This window comes from Pteropus alecto, unplaced genomic scaffold, assembly GCF_000325575.1.
Source record: "Pteropus alecto unplaced genomic scaffold, ASM32557v1 scaffold156, whole genome shotgun sequence".
Taxonomy (NCBI): Eukaryota; Metazoa; Chordata; class Mammalia; order Chiroptera; family Pteropodidae; genus Pteropus; species Pteropus alecto.
The window spans coordinates 3039758-3062512 of NW_006437746.1; the positions used below are offsets into that span (position 1 = coordinate 3039758).

Genomic DNA, 22755 nt, shown 5'->3' on the forward strand with positions numbered 1-22755 from the left:
GGGCTGGGCCGGGAGCGGGGCGTCGGGTGTCTGACGACAGGAGCTACGCGCCGGCGGTGGGCTCCTTGGTGGGCAGAGCGGGCGGCCCGGGGCGGATGCGGCGCCCGCCACCGTCAGGCCCTGCGACGGCCCCGGGGCGTGAAGGCACCTCGCGAGTCCCGAGGAAGCGAGGCCGGTGGCCAGAGCCACGAGAGGCGGGAGGCTGCGGCCCTGAGGCCGGGGGACATGAGGAAAGCAGGCAAAAGAGAATGGTGACCCGGGCATCTGAGAGAGAAGAGGTGGAAAGTGACAAGTCGGGTGAGGCGTCCGGGGCTGGGAAGGCGGCAAGTGGAGGGGCCGGGGAGCCAGGTGGGCCCTTCAGACCTGTGGGACCAGTCGGGCTTAGAAGCAGCGAAGGAGACGCAGTTCCCCTTTCAATTGGGAAGACACAGTAAGAAAGCACTCGGGGGCCACTCCCTTTCTAGCATTCGTACCTCAGCCTGCCCGATCTTTGTTATACTGCTAGTGTTGAACTTGAATCTGTATGGGCTTTACCTAAGACCCGGAGAGAGGTAAAAAACAAGAATTCTCTTGAAAGATAGTCTGCCCAGTTAGGAGCCCTTGGTCAGAATTACTGTGAAAGGAATTCCAAGTAGCGATGCATTTTGGCTGTTGTGATATGACGATGCTAGAGGTTATTTAGCTGTCTCAGAATTTACACAGGTTTGTATGTAGTTCCTTAACAGGTTAGGTCTTCCGTTTTAAAAACGGGTGTCTATTTCTATACAGCTATTCAGGGAAATAAAAATGGATGGTTTCACAATTTTTTATTTAAGTTGTATTGCTTTTTCCTCAATATAAAATCTTTACTGGTATGTTTTGTCATTTTGATCAGCCGAGGAAAAAAGAAAAGTTACTGAAGCCTCAAGTGATGATCCACAGCCAGGGATTGACCTGGTAAGAAAGGAATCATTAACCAGTGCGGAATCTTTCCAAACAGTGGAGTGCAGTGAATTTCGAAGTACAGCTTCCTTGCAGTCTTTGGGTAAGGAAGGTTTGGTAGAAGGTATTAAAAGAAGAATTCGGATTAAAAAATTTAAAAGCATAGAAAGCCCACCTCTCAAAGTAACTGAAAATAAGGCTACACAAAATATTAAGGTTGTGTTCCAAGATGAACTGTACAAGAATACTCCGAAATATTCTTGTAACAGCTTGTCACCTGGAGTAGAAAATAATTACAATTTAAAATTACATGATTGCAGTTGTTTCCCCCATTCCAAGGATTGTAATGATGAAAATAACCTTGCATATAAACCCCATGATGGATGTATGCATATACCAGAAAATTCCTCAAAGCTAAAGAAAGAAAATTTCATGAGTCTTGCAGATAAGAGTGATGCAAATAACATTCCTCAGCTTTCGAAAACCGAAGAAAACTTAATGAGAGTAAATAAATTATTGCTTGAAGAAACGGATTTATACCAAAGTAAAAATAATGGCTTGTTTCCCTGCCTTCAAAGTGAAAAAAATAAATACTCAGTGGAAGAGAGCAGTGTTGGGAGAAAACCCAGGAAAAGGATGAAGGTGTCTGAAAAAGGAGATGAAATGGTTATCGAGATGAACTTCTCTAATGTGTGTAACAAGTCTGAGTTGCTGTTGCAAGAAAACCAAACAGGTGCTGAAGGTAAAGAAGCAGAGACTTTAGAGGCTAAAAAAAGTCCTTTAAAAGTTTTGAGAAAAGTAAACCATAATACACTCTCTCCAATGGATCATTTATTAAGTCTTCCAGAAACAATAGGAAAAAAAAAAAGTCCTGAGCATCATGTAAATGCTCTGTTTCAGAAAACTCCTGAGCCACTTCTGAAAACAGAAACAAAGAATGCTTCAGAGCCTTTAGGATGTAAAAGCATGGAGCCAGAAGAATATTTTAAGTCAATGAAAAGCTCAATAGTGAAATTACCTAATGACTGCCACCCAGGTGAAAAGAGATCACGGGAAGACTTGAGAAATGAAGCTGAAGAATCGAAGTTCAGCTGTCACAGAACAATACCAATGACTGGTAAAAGAACTTGGCCTTGTTATTCGTGTGCTAGAATATCTGCCCAGTGTTGGAAAAAGGCTTCCTTGCCAAAATCAAGTTACTTTCTTCCTGGGTCTCGGGAAGGTTTTAGGCAAGATGACCTTAAACATCAAGCAAACCAAACTCACTTAACTGATTCCAAATTATCGTTACAGAGTTCCATAACAGAAACGAACAGTGAATCTTCAAGTAAAGAAAAACTGGATTCTAAGTTAAATTGTTCGTCTTCAGTCTCTGCAGTAGTCTCTGCAGTAGAACCTACTTTAATGGTTATAAATGAACCTATAATCAATGATGATGAAAAAATGAAGTCGGAGGAACCAAGCAGAAGTGGGTCAGAAGGAGTTTCTAATACAACTGAAGATACTCAGTTAACTAATGTGACTCAAAACTTAACAGGAAGTAAAAAAAAAGATAGAGGGACTTTAACAAAACTTAATTTGACAGTGACTTCTCAACATGGCCAGGAAGCAAATAACTCTACAGGCAAAACTATTCACCGAAAAGCATGTATTTCTAAGCAAACACTTGTGGTTCCAGACTTGGTCAAAATATTAAACACAGGCCGGCTGACTAATTTTAAAATTCCTTTACTTAAAAATAAAACAGAAAAAAGAAAAGAAGTGAATGCCAAAGCATCAGAGAGAGAAACGTGTAGTCCCCTAGAGCTTCTTGACAATTTATCTGGAGCAGAAGTAAGACAGAATTGGAGTAAAGAAAATGTCTCCACAGGACCTCAATCTTTGAGCATTCAAAACAGCGTAACTCCAGTGCAAGTGAATTCTGACTCATACTGCAGTAAGAATCCCTATAGTATTTCTCCAAGCTTTTTAAAGCACGGTAATAATAAACCATCTAACTACATCTCTGAACCAGGCAATATCGTTTCTAATAAGGAAGCTGTTTCTCTCTCAGTTGAGAACAGTACTTTTCCTTGTGATCCTGGGTGTATGGAGAAAAGACCTGCCTTCTGCTCTAATGAACAAACATTTGAACCAATTTCCTCTGAAGTTGGTGGTAGAAAAAGGACTAAGAACTTTTCAGAAATTAAAGTGGGATTTCCAGATATTCTTAAAGCATATGAAGATGATGTCCTCTTAATTGATGTAATTCAAGATGACCCAGACCTCTTCGGAGTCTCCAATGAAGGAGAGCTTTCATTTACTTCAGAGGTCCCCGTGATAAGCCAGGAGCCCAGTGTTGCTGAAGAGCACCAATCGACAGAGTCCAAGCACATGGAACTTCCTGGGAAAAAAGAACCAAGCAATGACTTGAGGTATGCATATTCAACTATGCCTTTTGGTACAAGTTATTGTTGGGGGTTTCAAAAGCACATTCTGCCCTTGGGTGTCACTGATTTATTCAGTGGTTATTGAAGCTCTATTTTTTTTTAACCCAATTATTAACCCAGTAGCATATTATTGCTGAGACCTGGAAGTGTCATTATGCTAAAACTTATAGTTGAAATAAAACAATTAACATATGTACATATATAAAATCTTAGAAATTATAACAGAGCACATTGGCTGTCCAGAATTAAAATGGTGGTATATTAAGTGGCTTTTTAAATTACTGAGATTCTTTCTTTCAAAAGTCATTTTATTTTCATATGTTCTTTATTAGTATGCAGATATACATTAATTTCAGCCAAGTTACTTATTAAGAACAGTGCTGTGTGTTTTAACCCATATTAGATAAGATTCATTTTTCAGGGAACAATGAAGTCTTGGAAAAGTCTTTGAAAAGTTGATTTGAAGTATTTAGGACTTAAGAGTAGAATCAGAAATTAAACTAATTTTCAGAAGCAAAGGACATAAAATTTTTTTCATGGCTTTACTTTCAAGGTGATGGTTTTAAATGATTTAGCCCCCAAAGAGGGTGAGTATGCCTGAGGTAACTTTAAATAGAGCCAAGTAGTAACCGTCATGCCCAGGAACTTGATCTATTCTGATTGGCCCAAATTTTCTTTAATACTATGTCATATTTTACTAAACTCATAATTCTTCAAGCTCTAATTTGTATTTGTGTGTTATAATATTTGAATATTGGAATGTTTTGTGAACAGACTCAAAAGGAAACAAGAAAACACTTTCCACTAAGATTCAATGGTACATGACTTAAATTTCATATTTATAAATTTTAATTACTTTTGTGATACCACATTCTTGATGTTCTTAGTGTTACAAGAACTTGTAACTCATCACCACATAGAGTACTTGCTGTGTGTCAAATGGAGGACCAAGAACTTTATTTTTAACGATATAATGAGGTATGGTGGTAATCTGTCCATTTTGAAAATGGGAAAAAAATAAAGATGACAAGTTGTTATTTGCCCAAGGTCACAATGCTAGTAACAGAATCCAGATTGGAACTCAGGCCTGTCTTACTTTAAAATTAATGGTTAATAGCTTGACCTTTATAGTCTGACCTAAGTTTTTGAATCTTCTTGCCATCAAATAGCTATGTGACCTTTTAGGCAAATTATTTTACCTTATCAGTAAAAAGGGAAGGTACTTGCTTCAGGGTTGTAAGGATTAAATCTACAAATGGATGCACAAGGTTTCAGCCTGGCACTGGGTGAGTAGTCAGGGCTCAGTAAAAGGTAGTTATTGAAGATGATTTTAACTCTTATTATACCATGCTTCCTTTCAAGAATACAAAGGGAAATTTGAACAAATCATTCAAGAGCAAACATCTATTGGCAATGAGCTATAGTCAAAGGTGGAAAGAGAAATGTTGTGAATTAGGCAAGAATTTTGTTGTTGTTGTTGTTCTAAAATAATGGATGATTTTATGAAAAGGATACATATTCATTACATGAAAAGTGTAAAAAAAAAAAAAAAGGCGGGGAGGGGGAAATCCCACCACCCAAAATAGTAAATTAGTTAACAGTTTGTAAGCATCATTTCCAGACATCTATTTAGGCATATACCTGTGCATAATTTTAGAACAATTGGATCATGCTATATTTTAGTAAAATCATTTAATCTTATTTACACTTAACTGGGGAGAGGGAGAAAAATGAAACTAAAGGAATTGCTGAATCAATATACTTCTTTATTTCAAGAAATTAGTTCCTAAAAGCCTCTCTCCAGTTAAAGTTTATTTTAAAGTTTGAGTTTTGTTGTCATGACTTTTAAAAGTTGTATTCTAACTTCAGACAGCAGCATTTGCTTTCTTGATGTGAGAGATGAACATATCAGTATACATTTACTTTTCTCCCAATCTTGGCCTCCCACATCTTTGTTAAAAAATTTTTTGTTTTATATTGTTTAGCCTGTGCCAATTACATTCTCTTCAATAATCTGAAATCTCAACGTATCTTACTCTTAATTGTGTATTTAAATTGATGCAGTCCTTACCAGCACTTCTTTTTACTTTCTTCTAATCTTGACTATTTTGATTCATTTCTTAGCGGCCCAGATTTCAGAGCAATTTTTTTTTTCAAAAACGGTTCATGGTTGCTGTTTCCCTGAGATCCTGGGTACTTAAGGACTGTTGTCTAAGAACAAATTGGGTATAAAACTCTTCGTTTACATTTTTCCTCCTCACAACTGTGTAGTCATTCCTCCCTGCATTCTGGCTTTGAGTATTGTAGTGGAAAACTAAGGCCAAAGCACTTCCCCATTCCTTTTTTTTTTTTTTCCTTCCTGCTTTCTTTCTGGGGATTGGTAATTGTGTCAGTTTTCCCTGGACAAGATGAACCATTTTGGTTTGTAGTATCAGCTTTGCTTCAGATAATTTTCTGATAGTCTTAGAACTTCATTTCCCTTCACTTCAAAAGTACCAATTATACTTTTATTGGCTCTTTTCTTTTCATATCTGCTTCCGAAGTTTTGGTTTTTAAAAAAAATTGAAAATTTCCATCAATAGTTATTTTAATATTTTCTTTTTTCTGCATTGAAAGTACCAGTTTCACAGTCATCCATAATGCTGTGATAAACCTTAACTGGGAAAAATGGAAGCACAAGAACAAGCAGGTCTGCTAATAGTTGTGCAGAAAGTTAATAGTTCTAGAACTATATGTAGCTTAAAATTTCAAATTTCAGCTCTCCATTGTAGCAATCAATTGCTAGTTCATATACTACTTTTTTCTCCCTAAGACACTAAGAGGTTAAAACCAGTTAAAATGAGTTTCTATTTTACAGGGATAGAAATTAAAGATAGGAAGGCTAGGCCACACATTGTCAGAAGCTCTGGGCCTCTTAGTGGGAAAACAGGTAGACAAACCTGAGCTAATTGTTGGGAGAAATATTCTCATACCTGGTTAGGAAGAATTTTTAAGGTGTTTATGTTAGAATGCTATTGGTTGTCAATCTCCACATATTAAAATTCAAAGCATTAGAAGCATATTAGAGCTAATTCATGGAGTATTCGAGATCTTGCTCCCTAGCAGATGTTGTCAATTTGGCTCAAATAAACTCTTATTAAAAAAATCTGTTAAAAAGAACTAATTGACTAGGACTTTGAACTGATGAGCTTAGAAATGTATAATGAGTGAAACTGGGAAAATTTTTGAATTAGCCTATAAGTATAGTTGGAGATCTGAGAATCGATAATAGTCAGTGCTGGACAATTAATCTGTACTAAAACATAGGCGTATCTTCAATCACAATTTTCTTATATACTAAAATATCAGTCGAATGGTATTATATAGTGGGTCATTGAAGTTTTAAGAATTCGCCAGATATTCGAGGGAATTACTATATAGCTGGGGCAGGAAGTGGGGGAACTGTGTTTGAAATAAAAACATATAAACTGAAGTACTAAGAACATTAGTAATTTAGAAAAGAATGAAAGGGTATCTTAGAAAAGCCAAATTTTGTACTTATCCTTGAAGTTTGGATTGATTTAGATTAACAGAGGGGCCAAAGGAAAAGAGTTTGGTGGTAGAAGAGAAGTAATGGAGAAAATGTGGACCAAAAGGTAGAAATAGATATGAATATGGTTGTTTAGGGAAAGTTATGAAGTCTTTCCTGACCCAGAGGTGGGAACCCTTCTCTGTTCCCATAGCACCTTTTGCTACCTCACTTAAAACACTGATTTCATGGTAGTATAATTTACATCTCTCTCATCCATTGAAACTGTTGGACTTCTTGAGGGCGAGAAATGTCCATGACTCATTTACTTCTCTAAGCCCAGTCCCTCATATATTGAGGGGAGAAAATTAAGATTTCAGTTCCTACAATATTGTAGGCTATTCCTCAAGCATTGAAATATATGTAAATGGAGACTGAATCCTTTCTTTATAAAGTAATAGATGTTGAAGAATAGTGAGAAATGATCCTTGATAAATAGGATGATACCAGATAGAAGGTTAGAAAGTTAGGCATCAAAATTTGAACTCAGTACAAAATTAATGCTGGTGATCAGGGAGGATCAGTTATGCCACTTTTACAACTTGGGCTTAAATCCATCAAGAGCCCTGTACCTTCTAGAGCTAGTAAATAATAAACAAACTTCTGGGGGTAAGAGGGTATGCCTAGCAATAATACACAGAAAATAAAAGCCTATTACTTTTACCAGATATTTGAGTCCCATTAGACCCCTGCCTAGCATGGATCTATCTTGGCAAATTACATCATCTCAAGTAACCAACTCCACTCTCTCAATCTGATTCAACCCCAGGTTGTTCCCCAAGAATTGGCCTTCTGGAGTAGAGTAATCTAATCACCAGTTGTACCATACCAAACGAATGAAAAAGGTTTCCACCAAAAGTAAAGACCATTCTCTCCCTCATATATTTAGACTCCTCAGCCTGCTTTTTAAAAAAACCTACTGTGTTCCATTCTCCATTTCCACTGAATATCTGAGGCACTCTATAGTGCAAAATATTACACTTAATTGTGAGAATTGATATATAGTGTCTGCCCTGTGCTAGAGACATGATATTTCTTCTTATGTAGTAGAATTCAATTCGGAGATTGAAACTGGCCCTATCTCTAAAACTGAGTCAAAGCAATTAACTTTCCAAAGAATACACAGCTTGTATCAGAACTGAGACCTGAACTCCAGGCAACCTGGTCCAGATTGTCTCCTTTGCCCAAAACGGCATGCTTGGAAGAGTGGCATTTTAGTTCTTTCTAAGGCTTTAATTCAGTTACTCTATACACTACCACAGAACATTATTTTACTTTTGATCCCTTTCCTCATCTCTTCCTTCTCTTTAAAATAAGTGGTGGGGCAACATGAAAAAGTGTCATTCTGATTTTTACTTTTTTCTCATTGGGGCCACATAAACCATTGTTTCTTGTCTTTGCTGGAAAAAATTCTACTGTACCTGACAGACAACTTTAATATCAGGAGACCTAGCACCTCACAGCACGGCATCAGGCTGGGTAATATGTGGCCCAGTGAATTTTATACTGTAATGTTTCTTTGCTTCTGGCCAGTGCTATCTGCAGAATAATTGCCCCCAATAAATTTGTGGCAGTCTATTCAGAAACAGAATATGTAAATGTGTAAATAAATGAACTATAGTCAGCTAATTAGCATCACAAAAAAAAGAAATAACATTCTGAATCTTTCTTGGGCAATAGTTTTCAAACTAGTTCTGCTAGTAATTATTCTAGAGCAGGCATCTTCAAATCTTTTTGCCAATTACCCACAGTAAAGTTACATTTTACATTATAGTTCAGTACTACTTATGAATATATGAAATAATTTACAAAAACTATTTTTCTTACTACAAGTGATGTATCATGTTTGTATTTTTTATAAAAAACAAATCCTGATTAGAACCCATTAAATTCCTTCACCCCCTTGAAAAATGCTCTGGTAGAGGATAAATTTGATGTAATCTGTGGAGTTCTGCAGAAGCCTCTCGTTCTCTCATTTTTGCTCAGATTTTTTTCTTTTATTTCCCTGTACTTCTGTAACCTCACTCATGTCCGTTTCTTTCTCTCCTTTGCTCTTTCTGGTCTTCATTTGTTTCCCTTTTCACACCATCAAGGCAAAACTATAACTTTCCATTCCACAAATGCAAAATTGTAAAATATTTATGTGGATTAATTTTGCTTACTTCATTATTTTTCAGCTTAGGTGAATTTAACCTCTTTGAGTCTCTCAAATTCAGAACAAAACTAAATTACCTTTAGAGTGGCATGTACAATTTTATCTTCTTTGTAAAGTTAGTTATTCATAGTTAAAAGTTTCTCACACTTATAAACTATACCAGCAATATTAAAAATACGATCTTAATACTTTGAAATTAAAGCAATACACTTATATCTAGTATGTTTGTTGTTTCTTATATTTTTCAGGAATAACTTATGTGCCTGAAGCAGTACGTATTTATGAATGTAACTTTCAGGATAATAGAAACCACAGAAACATCCCTTTGTTCTTCTCTATTTATGGAGTCACTTAATCCTATTTATGCTATTACCTTAATATCTCTCACCAATTTTCTTTCCTCTCAATTCTCACTGCTATCTTATTCATTTTTCCCCTAGATTATTGTAATGGGCTCCAGGTAATCTTCCCGAACTCTCTTAGTGTATTCTCCGTAGCGATACTATAAAATGGAAATTGACCTGCCAGTGACTGCTTACAATGCTCCAGTGGCTTTTAACCACTTGAGGATAGAGTCATTTAAATTCTTTGGCATGGCTTTTTAAGGATCTTCAGTGGATCCACATTCATTTTCTCTTTGACAACTATGGTGTTGGGGAGCAGGAAAGTGGGGTGAAAGGCTGATAAAATAAACACAGCAAGACGCTCACCATCTCCACAATATGTTGTGTACTTGAATCCTTGTGTATATTTCTTTATCTGAAAGTCCCTTTCTTTTCATTCAGTTATCCTTCAAATTACATCTGAGATGTTTTTCTAGGGATTTGTTCCAGTAATTCTCTTGGCACATTTCTCAGTATGTCTGCTTGTATGTGTGCCTCTGCCTATATTGGTTGTTCCTAGACAGGAAAGGGGCATCTTCATTTGGATGTCCCTAGTGTCTGGCCAGGAGGATGTTAAGTGTTGAGTATATGGAGAGCAACTAGACACACATGGGCCTTGTTCTTACAGAGCTTTTAGTCCATCAAGGGAAGCAAATAAGTACAATAAATATAATAAAATTACAAGATACTAAAGGTGTCTTGATCAAAGTGACATTTAAGATGAACACTAAAAGATGAGTAGGAATTAGCCAATAAGTGAAGAAGAGTAGAATTTTGTCATAGAAGAAATAGCCTATATGAGGGCCCACAGAGAAGAGCGTGTCACAACTGGAAAACAGAAATATCATCTCATGGCTTAGTGTTCAAATGGCAAGAAATAAAACTACAAAATGTGCAGAAATCTTAGTCATGAAGGCTTTACAAATAGGATAACCATAGAATTTATCTTCTGAATTGTAAAACTTTTGAGAAGAAAATGACTGGATAACAGACATAAACAGGCCATCCTAGATAAACTAGAATTGGTGAGTTCAAACTTTATCCATAGAGATTCAATGAAGAACTTTTAAGTGTTGAGACAGTAGGATCAGATTTACGTTTGAAAAATCATTGTAGCTCTTGTGTGGAGAATAAATTGGCAGGCAACTATTGTAACAATTAGATCAAAAAGACATGGTGATTTCAAACAGAAATAGAAGTGGATTTGAGAGAGGTTTAGGAATGTAGATTGATTAATCAAGTGGGGACATACCCAGAGGTAGGAGTTTAAAATGACAACCTTATTTCAAAGAGGGGCATTGCAGTTCTTAGGTACAGAGAAGCAGGTTGGGGAGGAGTGTTGGTCATGAGGTCAAATTTAAACATGCTGAGTTGGAGAGACCTTTGAAATAATGAAAAGGAAATATTCAGGTAAACAGATATGAGTCTAAAGAGGTATGAATTGGGGAAGAAGATTTGCACATGTGTGGATCTTTTTTTATTTTTTCATTCATTAATGTTGGGGAAAAAATGCATTTTTTTAAAGACTTTAAAGAATGATATATATAAAACATTTTGTTGAGTTTTCTTGGCTATTAAGTAATCATGAACCAAGGAGTAGTTGTAAAGCTATTAGATAGGTATAATAAAATCCATTTATTAAATGAATACATGGTGGTATTATGGGTATCTTATTTTATGCACTTTTCTATGTTTTTGTCTAAATTTTAAAAATGGAATAGTGTTTGGCTATTTGTTTTTGAGTAGCTCTTATAGAAGTGGTTTTCATGTGTTGAGCCTATGCTATATAGGCTTTAAGAACTTTTTATCTCATTTAGTGTTCACAATAACCTTGTGGGTAGGTGGTATTCTCATTTTACAGATATGGTTACACTCAGGGAAGTTAAATAATTTTGCCACAGTTAACACAGAAAGTGGCAGAACAGTAGTTAAGCCCAGATTAATCAAACACTGATCTCCACAGCTTTAACTGTTGGACCGTATGTTATCTTCAGAGACTACAAAAAAAGACTCAGACTGCTCTCAAACTATCTTCCTTTTGCACTCGCAGTAAGATATACATGAGAGTGTTAAATTTTTTTAAATGCTTGGTATTTCATCAGATTCTCTAAGTAACAAAACTTGAATGGCAGTACTCTATCAGTTGAGACATATGGGATTAAAGAACCAAATGATGAATCTACTTGGGTGTCCTGGGTTCTGAGTCTCAGTATAGTACTCTGTCCTTGGAGGATCTGAGCTGATGTTCACCAGCTGCTAAACCAGTATTATATAATGTTTAGAAAAATCGATCTGTGTAGAATGTTATAATGTTTAACCTATGCTTGTTTTGTAATAGAGAACTTCCTGTATTGGATCCTGGATTGATGAAGTCAGAGATTTGGGCTTCCTTGCCGGCAGGTAAAATTTGACATTTTCAGAATTTGCAATATTGAGGTATCTTTTTATATCTCCATTCAGGCCTAGTCAAAATGAATTCATTAAAAGAGGAAGTTTTTCATTTTCAAGTCTGTTAACCATATGTTTTACAGTTTGTCAATTTTTCTCAGTTTTAATTGCTTAGTTGAAAGAGTGAATTTTGAGAAACTTTTTAGACTATTTAATAAATGACTTTGTTAGGCTTTATCAACAAAAGATAAATAATTGACCTTAGCAATTTTTATATTTAAGCTTTATCACATTTTAAATATGAGTCCCTCAAAAATTTTTAATAATTGACAGCTAATCATAGGTTTAAATACCTGGATCTTTACAGAAAATAACTTAATTTGAAAGTTAATTTTACTTTGACTTTCAAGTTTTAAAAACATAGAAAAAAGCTAGACAAGCCTCCAAATTAGAAAGGAAGATGTAAAACTGTCATTTGCAGATGACATGATACTACATATGGAGAACCCTAAAGAACTGATAAATCAATTCAGTAAAGTAGCAGGATACAAAATTAATATTTAGAAATTAGTTGCAATTTATATACAAATAATAAACCATCAGAGAAATTAAGAAAATCCCATTAACAATTGCATCCAAATAAATGAAATACCTAGGAATAAATTTAACCAAGAGGTGAAAGACCTGTACTTGGAAAACTATAAGATGTTGTATTTTCAATTTATTTCTTCAAATAAATAGAAGTATACACTGTGCTCATGGATAGAAAGAACATCATTTAAACATCCATACTACTCAAAGCAATCTATAGATTCAGTGCAATCCCTATCAAAATACCAATGGCATTTTTTCATGGAACTAGAACAAATAACCCTAAAATTTAATAGAACTGCAAAAGACCCTGAATAGACAAAGTAATCTTGAGAAAGAACAATAAAGTTGGAGGTATCATGCTACCTGGTATCAAACTACACTACAAGTAATCAAAACAGCATGGTACTGGCATAAAAACAGACATATCGATCAATGGAACAGAATGGAAAGCCTAGAAATAAACCCACGCCTATATGGTCAATTGATATATGACGAAGGAGGTAAGAATACACAATGGAATAAAAACAGTCTCTTCAATAAATGGTGTTGGGAACTGGACAGATACATGCAAAAGAGAATGAAACTAGACTACTTTCTTATATAAGAATATACTCAAAATGGATTAAAGATTTAAATGTAAGACCCAAAATCATAAAACTTCTAGAAGAAAACATAGGCAATAAACTCTGTCATTGCTTTTGTGATATCTTTTTGGGTATGTCTCCTTGGGCAAGGGAAACAAAAGAAAAAATGGGATTACGGCAAACTCAAAAGTTTTTGCACAGTGAAGGAAACCATCAACAAATGAAAAGACAACCTACTGAATGGGAGAAGATATTCATCAATATACATCCGATAAGGGGTTAATATCCAAAACATATAAGGAACTCATACAACTTAACACCAAAAAGACAATCTGATTAAAAAACAGGCAGAGGACATGAATAGACATCTCCAAAGAGGTCATACAGATGGCCAGTAGACACATGAAAAGATATTCAACAGCTCTGATCATCAGGGAAATGCAAATTAAAACCACAGCGATATCACCTCACCTGTCAGAACGGCTATCATCAGTAAATCAACAAACAAGTGTTGGTGAGGATGTGGAGAAAAGGGAACCCTCGTACACTGTTGATGGGATTATAATTGGTGCAGGCACTATGGAAAACAGTATGGAGATTCCTCAAAAAGTTAAAAATAGAACTGCCACATGACCCAGCAATCCAACTTCTGGGTATTTATCCAAAGAAATCCAACAGATTAATTTGAAAAGACATATGCACCCTTGTGTTCATTGCAGCATTATTTACAATAGCCAAGATATGGAACCAAACTAAGTGTCCATCAGTAAACGAATGGATAAAGAAGAGGGGGTACATATACACAATGGAATATTAACCATAAAAAAGAATAAAATCTTGCCATTCGCAACGATACAAATGGACCTAGAGGGTATTACGCTAAGTGAAATAAGTCAGAGAAAGACAAATACCATATGATTTCACTTATATGTGGAATCTAAAAACATAAATGAACAAAGTGGAAACAAACTTTGGTTACAGAGAACAAAATGATGGTTGCCAGATGGGAGGAAGGTTTGGGGTGGGGGGAGGCGGGTGAAAAAGGAGAAGGGATTAAGATGTACAAATTGCCAGTTATAAAAACAGTCATGGCTATATAAAATCATAGGGAATAAGTATGGTGTCAGATGCTTACTAGACTTATCAAGGTGATCAGTTTGTAAGATAGAAATATCTAATCACTGTGTTGTACACCTGAAACTAATAGTCTTATATGTCAACTAATTGAATTTTTTTTCAATTTTTTAAAGAAAGAAGAAAATAGCTGGGCTTGATCAAGAAAGGTTCTTAAGTTTATCTTGATATGTCTCAATTTTATCTTACTGCCAGTTCTTTTTATACCATATGATAGAACTATTTGGTAGAGAGGGAAGAATAATTGTATAATTTGCTGAAAACTCTACTTCATATTTGTCACATTGGACTTTTAAATGAGTCTCTGAATTCTAACTCGTTTTTAGAATAATCTTTGAGTGACTTGGTTATTTTGTAATTTGTAGTTTCTACAGTTGAATATTATTTCTTTTCAGCAAATGAGGTAAAACATGATTTTAAAGGTGCAAACATTTCCCTAGGGGAAATTACTAATGAGACGTCTCAAAACGAAAAACTGGGAGACTTCAGTGAACAAATAAGTTCAGACGTGGATGAAAAGGTACCAAGAAATCTTTTACACTCTTATTTTTTGGTCTAAATAGTGGTAACATGGAAATTCCTCTTAACAATGTTGTCAGATGACAAGTGTAACTCCTTTCTCTTGAGTAACAGAATCACATTCTCCTGGCCATGGGATATATTGCTTGATGTTTTGCATAAGCACAGTTAACAGGGTTTAAGGAACTTTAGAGGGTAAGTAGATTGACTTACAGGACACGTGCCTGATCTACCACTTTTCTGCTTTTACATGTGGTTTCCTGTGAATTTTTAGAAATGCTTCCTTATCCATTTTATATTTATGTATGAATATATATTATGTATATATGTATGTATTCATATATATGTATATATGTATACATATATAATATGTATTCTGTCTTTTCCAGAAACCTTGTTTTTTCTTTCCCCTATGTATCAGTTAATACTCAGAAGTCATATGTAACAGTTCTTAGGTTCACCATGGTAATAATCACTTAATGATTCTAGTTTTGAACCCTAGACAGTTAAAATGCTAGTGTACTTTATATTGTTAACTTTTCATTTTGAAATAATTGTAGGTTCACAGGAAGTTGCAAAAGTAGTAGAGAGAAGACCTGTATACCCTTCACCTAGTTTCCTCCTGTGGTTACATATTAAAGTACAATACCAGAAACAAGAATTTGACATTAGTACAATGAGTGTACGTAGTTCTGTGTTTTATCAAGTGTACAGATTTTTGCAGCCACCACTGCAATCAAGATAATTATTCCATCACTACGATTTCCCTTATGTTACCCCTTAGTCACACCTCCCTCCCCACATGTAAGATCTCTAACCTTAGCAACCCTTAATGTTTTCCATCTCTATAATTTTATTTTGAAATAAAAGTGGATTCATTGGAGGTTGGCTAGATTATTAATTTTATTACCATTCCCAAAGAACTGACTTTGAGTTTTGCTTGTTGCTTTGTTTTTGATTTCACTGATTTCTGCTCTGATCATTTTATTCTTTCTTCTGCTTTACTTTGGATTTAATTTGCTATTTTTGTAGTTTCTTAAGGTCATAGCAGAAATCATTGATTTGAAACTTATTTTCTAAAAGAGGCATCTAGTGCTATAATTTTACACATAAATTGTGCTTTAGCGGCATCCTACATTTCTTTTAATTTTGAGATAACTGCAGATTCACATGCAGTTATAAGAAATAACATAGTGATCTCATGTACCCTTTACCCAGTTTCCCCCTACAGAAACATCGCAAAACCACAGTACAATATCACAACCAGAATGTTGGCATTAATATAGTCAAGATACAAAACATTCCCATCACCGCAAGGGTCCCTCGTGTTGCCCTTTTATTGCCATGCCTACTTCCTTCCCTCCTATCCCTAAAACCTCCTTAAGCCCTGACAACCATTTCTATAATTTTGTCATTTCAAGAATGTTATAGAAATGGAATCATATAGTATGTAACCTCTTCAGACTGGTTTTTTTCACGCAGTGTAATCCTCTGGACATTCATCAAGTTTGTTGCATATATCAGTAGTTCATTCATTTGTATTGCTTAGTAACACTCCTTGGTATGGGTTATCTGGATCATTTCCAGTTTTTGGCTATTACAAATAAAGCTGCTATAAACATTTGTGTACCGGTTTCTGTGTGAACCTAATTTTTAATTTCTCTGGGATAAACGCCCAAATCTGCAGTTGCTGGGCTTTGTGTTAAGTGCATGCTTACGTTTTAACTCAGGTGAACTCAACCTCCAGATTACTCCCCTGCGGTAGCAGGCAGTTGAAATCTTTCCTGAGTTCTTTTAGTCTTAGTTGGGCTGTTTGGAGTCTCCCTTACACAGGTATGGTTTAAGGGTCAACTAGAGATTTGGACTAAGTTTGTAAGCAGATTTTAGGGCTTCCTGTCTTAGGCTCTCTCCTTTTCAGGCTTCCCAGCCTTCCCAGTTTCTGACTTTGCCCTAAACTCTTTCATCTGGTTCTTTGTTTCAATAGGGTGAATTTGTGGCCTTCTCAAGTGGTTCCAAGTAGGGCCTGCCTTCAGGATTAAAGCCATTAAAAACAGGACAGTTACCCAGTGCCATCCCTCTTTCCAAGTGTAGTCTTGCCTCCAGAGTCTGCCTTTTCATATCTTTTCAGTATTTTCAAGCAAGGATTTTTGTTTGTTTGTTTTGTCAAGGACTTAATTGTTACCTGCAGAAGGATTAGCCCAATAAGAGATAACTCTGACATTTCTCAAAGTGAACCTATTGTGTATTCTTTTTAATTTTATATGAACAAGAGCATACCATTCTTTATCTTGCTTTTTCAAACTTAACATATAATGGAGATTGTCTCTTTTCAAAATATGTGATGATGCCTTGTTTTTATAACTGCAAAATTATCCACTGTATGAATATTTTTCTAAATGAGTCAAGTACCACTATTGATGGACATTGGTTTGTTCCCATTTTTTGCTATTTAAATATTACTGCATTATGCATCCTGAGCATAAGGCGTTTTACATATATGCAAGCATTTTTGGATTAATTCTTAGAAGTAGAATTGTCAAATTGGCCTACATAGAGATTGCTTTAATTTATACTTCCAACAACATTGGATCAGAATGCCAGTTTTCTCCCCACACACTCACCAATTCAGTATTAAATTTTTTTTATTTTTACCCATATTTCTATTTGTACAGATGACTTTTTGTTTTGATTTGCTTTCCTCATGAATCTAATAGTATCTTTTAGTATGTTTAAAAGCCATTTATATTCTTTTCTGTGAATTTCTTTTTTATGTCCTTTGCCCATTTTTCTTTTGGGATTATGATCTTTTATTATGGTAGGAACTTTTCATATATTAAGCATATTTGTTCTTTGTCTAATGTGGCCATACTTTTTTCTGTTTTTCATTACTTTTTTGACTTTGTTTACGAACTTTTTACCTTGAATGAGCTTTTTTTAGTCAAATCTACCAGTTTTCTTTTATGATATTCGAGTTATGAGTCATATTTAGAAAAACTCTTCCCCATTTCAAGCTTAAAAATTTTCTCTCATATTTTCTTCTAATGTTTTTTGGATGTCATTTATTATGTTTAAATTTTTTATCAATTTAAATCTAAAATTTATGTGGGGAGAAGGAATGTAGAAACAATGTAACCTTTTTTAATTTTGACAGATGGCTTTTGTGTACTTTGTATTCTCTTAACACATGGAAATATTTTGTATTCAAACCCGTTGATACCAGAATTTATAGTTTCTACCTTTGGCGTCATGCTTAGGCTTTTTCCACCCTCTAAATTATATAAATACCCACCTTTATTTTATTTTTGCTACTTTCAGTGTTAATTGTTTATTTAAAATTTTGATTAACTTAAAAAGTGTTTGGCATACAGTGAGTTGGTACCAAGCTTATTTTCTAGCCAGTTAACAAGCCTGTTATTCTATCATTTGCTGAATTATATCCTCACAAATTTCAAATGCCATTTTTAATATTTTCAAATTTTTATACATATGGAACTTTTCCATTACTTCTCTCTTGTTTCATTGATTGCTCAGATCATATACCAGTACCATATTGTCAATTAACTGGAAAATGAAAATAGTAAGGAAGACTTGCTTTAAGAGGTGCTAACATGTAATATAAATCTAAAACATTTTTGGCTGTCATTCTTCCAAGAGTACCTTAAGCTCATGTTGTAAAGTTTCTAAAATGTATTCATTAATTTGGGAGGAATTAACATCTTTGCCTTTAATATTCTCATCCAGGAACATGGTATATCTTCCGGTTTGTTAATGTTTCATATTTCTCAGGTGATTTTTGTAGTTTTCTTCCTAAGGGTTCTGATAGTATATACAGTATGCACCATTATTGTAAAATGATTATGAACTTTTAAACTAGTTTTTAAGAAAGTAAAGCCTAAAAATTCTCATCACAAGAAGAAATTTCTTTTTCTTGTATCTATATGAAGTGAAGGGTGTTAGCTGAACCTTTTGCAGTAGTCATTTCATATGTAAATCAGATTATCATGCTGTACACTGAAACATAGTGTTCTATGTCAGTTATTTCTCAATAAAACAAAAATTTAGTAATAAAATATTAATAAAATTTAAAAGACTAGAAAGATATAAGTAAGACATTAAGTGGTTATCTCTGCTCAAGTGATGGGTGATTTGTGGGTTTATTTTCTTGGTGCCTGTTTTTTCAAAAGTTTAATATTCAAGAATGTATACCTTTCTTATAGTAAGTAGAAAATCACAATACCCAAAACATTAACTATGAAATGTTTTAAGTATAGCATTAACTATGAAATGTTTTAAGTATTTTAAGTAATGTTTTACATACCTATAAATATTTCTAATGAAAAATAAATTTATGTTCACAAATACCATCTAAAAATAAAAATTACTCAGCTTTTTTCCTAATGAAAAGAAACATAACTTTAATTGTCCATTAATAATAATTTGAAATGTTGGCTTGTATAAATAAAGGTGATATCAAAAGCCAAGCAAATATATTGATTTATATTAATTTTTCACTTAAGCAACAATGGAAATTTTTAAGTCAATATTCAGTATTTTAAATAATGTGGAATAGAATTGTTTTCTGGGTTGTCCATAAGCCAGTTGTTTAATTAACATCTAATACAGTCTAATAAATCGGGTAAGCCTCATAGCTTAATATGGAATATATATTCACCTATACTTTTTAACCATATCTTCACAGTGTAAATTTTCAGACAAAGTGACTGCTAAAGAAGAAAAAGAAAATATTCATGAAGTTTGTAAAAGGTCTGTAACATAATTTTTAATTATATAACTTTAAAGCAGTTATTCATATAATTTGTATCATGAATGTGCTTTTCATTTTCTGTGGTATGTACTTGGACTGCTGTGCCCTAAACGTACATGGGTGTTATTAGTATGTCAGGTATACCTAGATGTCAGGGATATTTTAAGTTACCTTAAAGCTGTCACTAAGTTTTTTGAGCCACTAAAATGTTTTTTTGAGAAAGGAATAAGGAATAATGATAAAATAAAAGAATGTGTACGTGACTTTTATGAAGGTAAGAGTGACTACAATCAGGTGAACATTGCGGTTTGCAGGTATTTTATGTGACTGCCCTAATTAGTACTGAGAGTTACAGTATACTTACCAGACTTGCAGGTATTTTATGTGACTGCACTAATTTGTCGGAAGCCAGCCGATGAAGTAATTGAGGGTACCTGAAAGGGGGAGCATGGACTGAGGAAAAGAAAGAAGACAGACAATTGCAGGAGGGATCACAGAATCAAGCTGTGTCTGTGTCCCCGAGTTTATTTAGAACACACTATTTATAACATTACAATAAGAAAGACAGTAGTCAAGAATCAAGGTTAGCCAGATTACTATATCTAGTAGAACAATGAGATTCTCACAACTCAGAACTCTCTGCTAAACTGTTGCAAGGAATGTGCAGTGACTGCTATGTGAACAGTTACCTCCCGGGTTTTCCCAGCGCTTTACAATCTCAACTTCTTACATTGTTGCCAAGTACACAAATATCCTTGTTCCTTGTTATACGATTTCACATGTCCATAAGTGACTCCCCACACTAATTAGTACTGAGAGTTACAGTATACTTACCAGAACATATATAAATATCAAATTTAGAGTTGGAGGGCACCTTGGAGATCATCTGATCCATCCTCCACCCCAGTTTTGCCATCGAGGCAAAGCACACTCAGATCAGGTGATGAATATGTTCAAGTCATTTTATGTGAAGGCAGTGGTTCTCAAAATGTGATCCTTGGAGCAGCAGCACCATGTGGAAACTTGTCAAAAATACAAATTATTAGGTCCCACCTTCAACCTCCCAAATCACAAAATCTGGAAATGGGGCCCTTGAATTTGTGTTTCAACAAGGCCACCAGCTGAAATGGCTACATGGTAAAGTTTGGGAACCATTGTATTAAGGAAAAGCCTAGATAAGAATTAAATTGGCACAGGAGCTCAGTATGATTCATGACCATTTGGAGAACTTAAAGAAAAAGTGACAGGGTTAACTTTTTTCTATTGAAAGCATTTAGCTTACGAACTAAATAGGGTCATTGCAGCCTGCAGAGTTTTATCATCACCTTGGCTCTACTGTAATGACCAGGAGTGTGACATTCGGCAAGTCACTGCATTGCTCTGGGCTTCAGTCATCCAATCAAAAATAAAAAAATTTTACTAGAGAATCTTGTCCATCTATAAAATCTCATAATTCCTATTTCTTTGTTTTATGTTACCACTTTTTTTTTTATTTTGAGCGAGTTATGTTGATTACCCATACCCATGAGTTCCCAAGTTAAAGAAGTAAATGTTTTGTGTAATTTTTGAACTCCATCAGTGCTACTAAGTTTCAACTGTTACAAGTGTAATCCCTTCTTACTATTTTTATTCACTTCTGGCCCAGGGAACTCCTGCTAAAAAAGCTTATTAGAATTGTTTTTAAGGTAAAATAAAAATCTGAGTGATCTTTCTCCTAAAAAGTAAATTTATATCTGTCAACTCTGAGATACTCCCTACCCTCACCCTTGCTTAAGTTATTTTTCTGGGTAAGTGACCTCCAGATTGTTTTTCTAAAATTGGTTATATAGGTTCTCACATAGTAGAATATAGTCAAAGCTGTTTAATTCAGCAACTGAGAACAATACATTTTTTATACCTTCTTCCCAAAGGATGCTCTCAAGAACATGTATAAATTTATTATATATACTTGTCCTGAAAATGTATAATTCATTTATTGCACTTGCAATAGTGTAATTGAATGATCTTTTTTGGATTAGAATGCTAGCCCAGTTCCTCAAACCTGTTGTCTGGTATCATCAAAAATACTTTGCTCTAGTTTCAACCCCACCACCTCACTCCTACCCTTACCCCAATCATTTAACAAGCTTTGGTTTTCTAGTTGAAAAGGCAGAAACAGTCTGTTGAAAATAATGAAGAATCATAGTATGATAATAGTATACAGCATATACATAGTATTAGGTTATGTTTCTACTTAATTTGATTCTCATTACTTTTATTATGTTTTGGGAATAAATTTAAATTCTGATTTTGCTTTTTCCGCTCACACAGCAAAGATTCTAAAAATGCAGAGATTATGTTGGGTGAATGTCAATTAACACCACTGGGCCCAAAACCTCTGTGTTTATCAGTGCCACCATTGAATCTGAGTGCTCATCAAGAAGACACATTACTGAAGCCCTGGATAAATGGTACTCTTTTCTTAATAAAATTCTGTTGCCTTTTGATGGTATAGAAACTATATAGGAGATTTTCCTACCAAAAACAAACAAAAATCTGTTGAAACAAGCATAGAATATTTTTAAATTAAAAGAGTTTTTGTGTACTTGTACTTAGTACTTTTGATGGAACAATTTTGGAAATATCTGTATTTATATGATAATGGTAGTACAGGTAAATTACAGATTATAGCTGATATATTCATATTTTAGTTGAATATCTTAGAATGTATTTTAGAATTTCTGTCAATTTTGATAATTCATAATGCTTTCATAAAAATAAGCTAAATTGAAGAATTAATTTAGAACAATAAAATCTCTTTGTATAGCTCACATTTAACTCTTTCATACCTTCCCATTACTGACTTCATGCCACCTGGCGTTGCTTACTATAGCAGCAAGCCCATGATGGTCATGTGTTTTATACTAAAAAGACTTAGTTTTCATAATGAAAATTACTGAAAAGCTATACAGCAAAAATTCCAGCTTGTTCCAAATTATGTCCAGAAGCTGCCAAAGTAAAAAACGAAATTATTTAAAATGAAAAAACTTATTTTTATATTTTCAATTACAGTTGACATTTAATATTATATTAGTTTCAGGTGTACAGCATAGTGATTAGACATTTATATAACTTATGAAGTGATTCCCCAATTAGTTTCGTATCTACCCAGCACTATACATAGGTCTTACAGTACTGTCGACTATATCCGCTATGCTGTACTTTATATCGCCGTGACTATTTTGTAACTACCTATTTGTACTTCTTAATCCCTTTTATCTTTTTCACCCAGTCCCCCATCCCCCCCTTCAAAATGTTCTCTGTATCTGTGAGTCT

At 34.6% G+C, this 22755-nt stretch overlaps 1 protein-coding gene across 1 annotated transcript in view; it reads left to right on the plus strand.

Moving 5' to 3' along the window:
• The first annotated feature begins 95 nt into the window (after positions 1-95).
• The window catches only part of TOPAZ1 (testis and ovary specific PAZ domain containing 1), a 68920-nt gene continuing 46260 nt past the window's right edge, over positions 96-22755 (plus strand). Inside the window, 7 exon segments of the mRNA XM_006914833.1 lie at positions 96-316; positions 318-430; positions 875-3335; positions 11795-11856; positions 14552-14676; positions 19375-19439; positions 21751-21890. Of these exon segments, the coding sequence (XP_006914895.1) occupies positions 96-316; positions 318-430; positions 875-3335; positions 11795-11856; positions 14552-14676; positions 19375-19439; positions 21751-21890 (3187 nt within the window).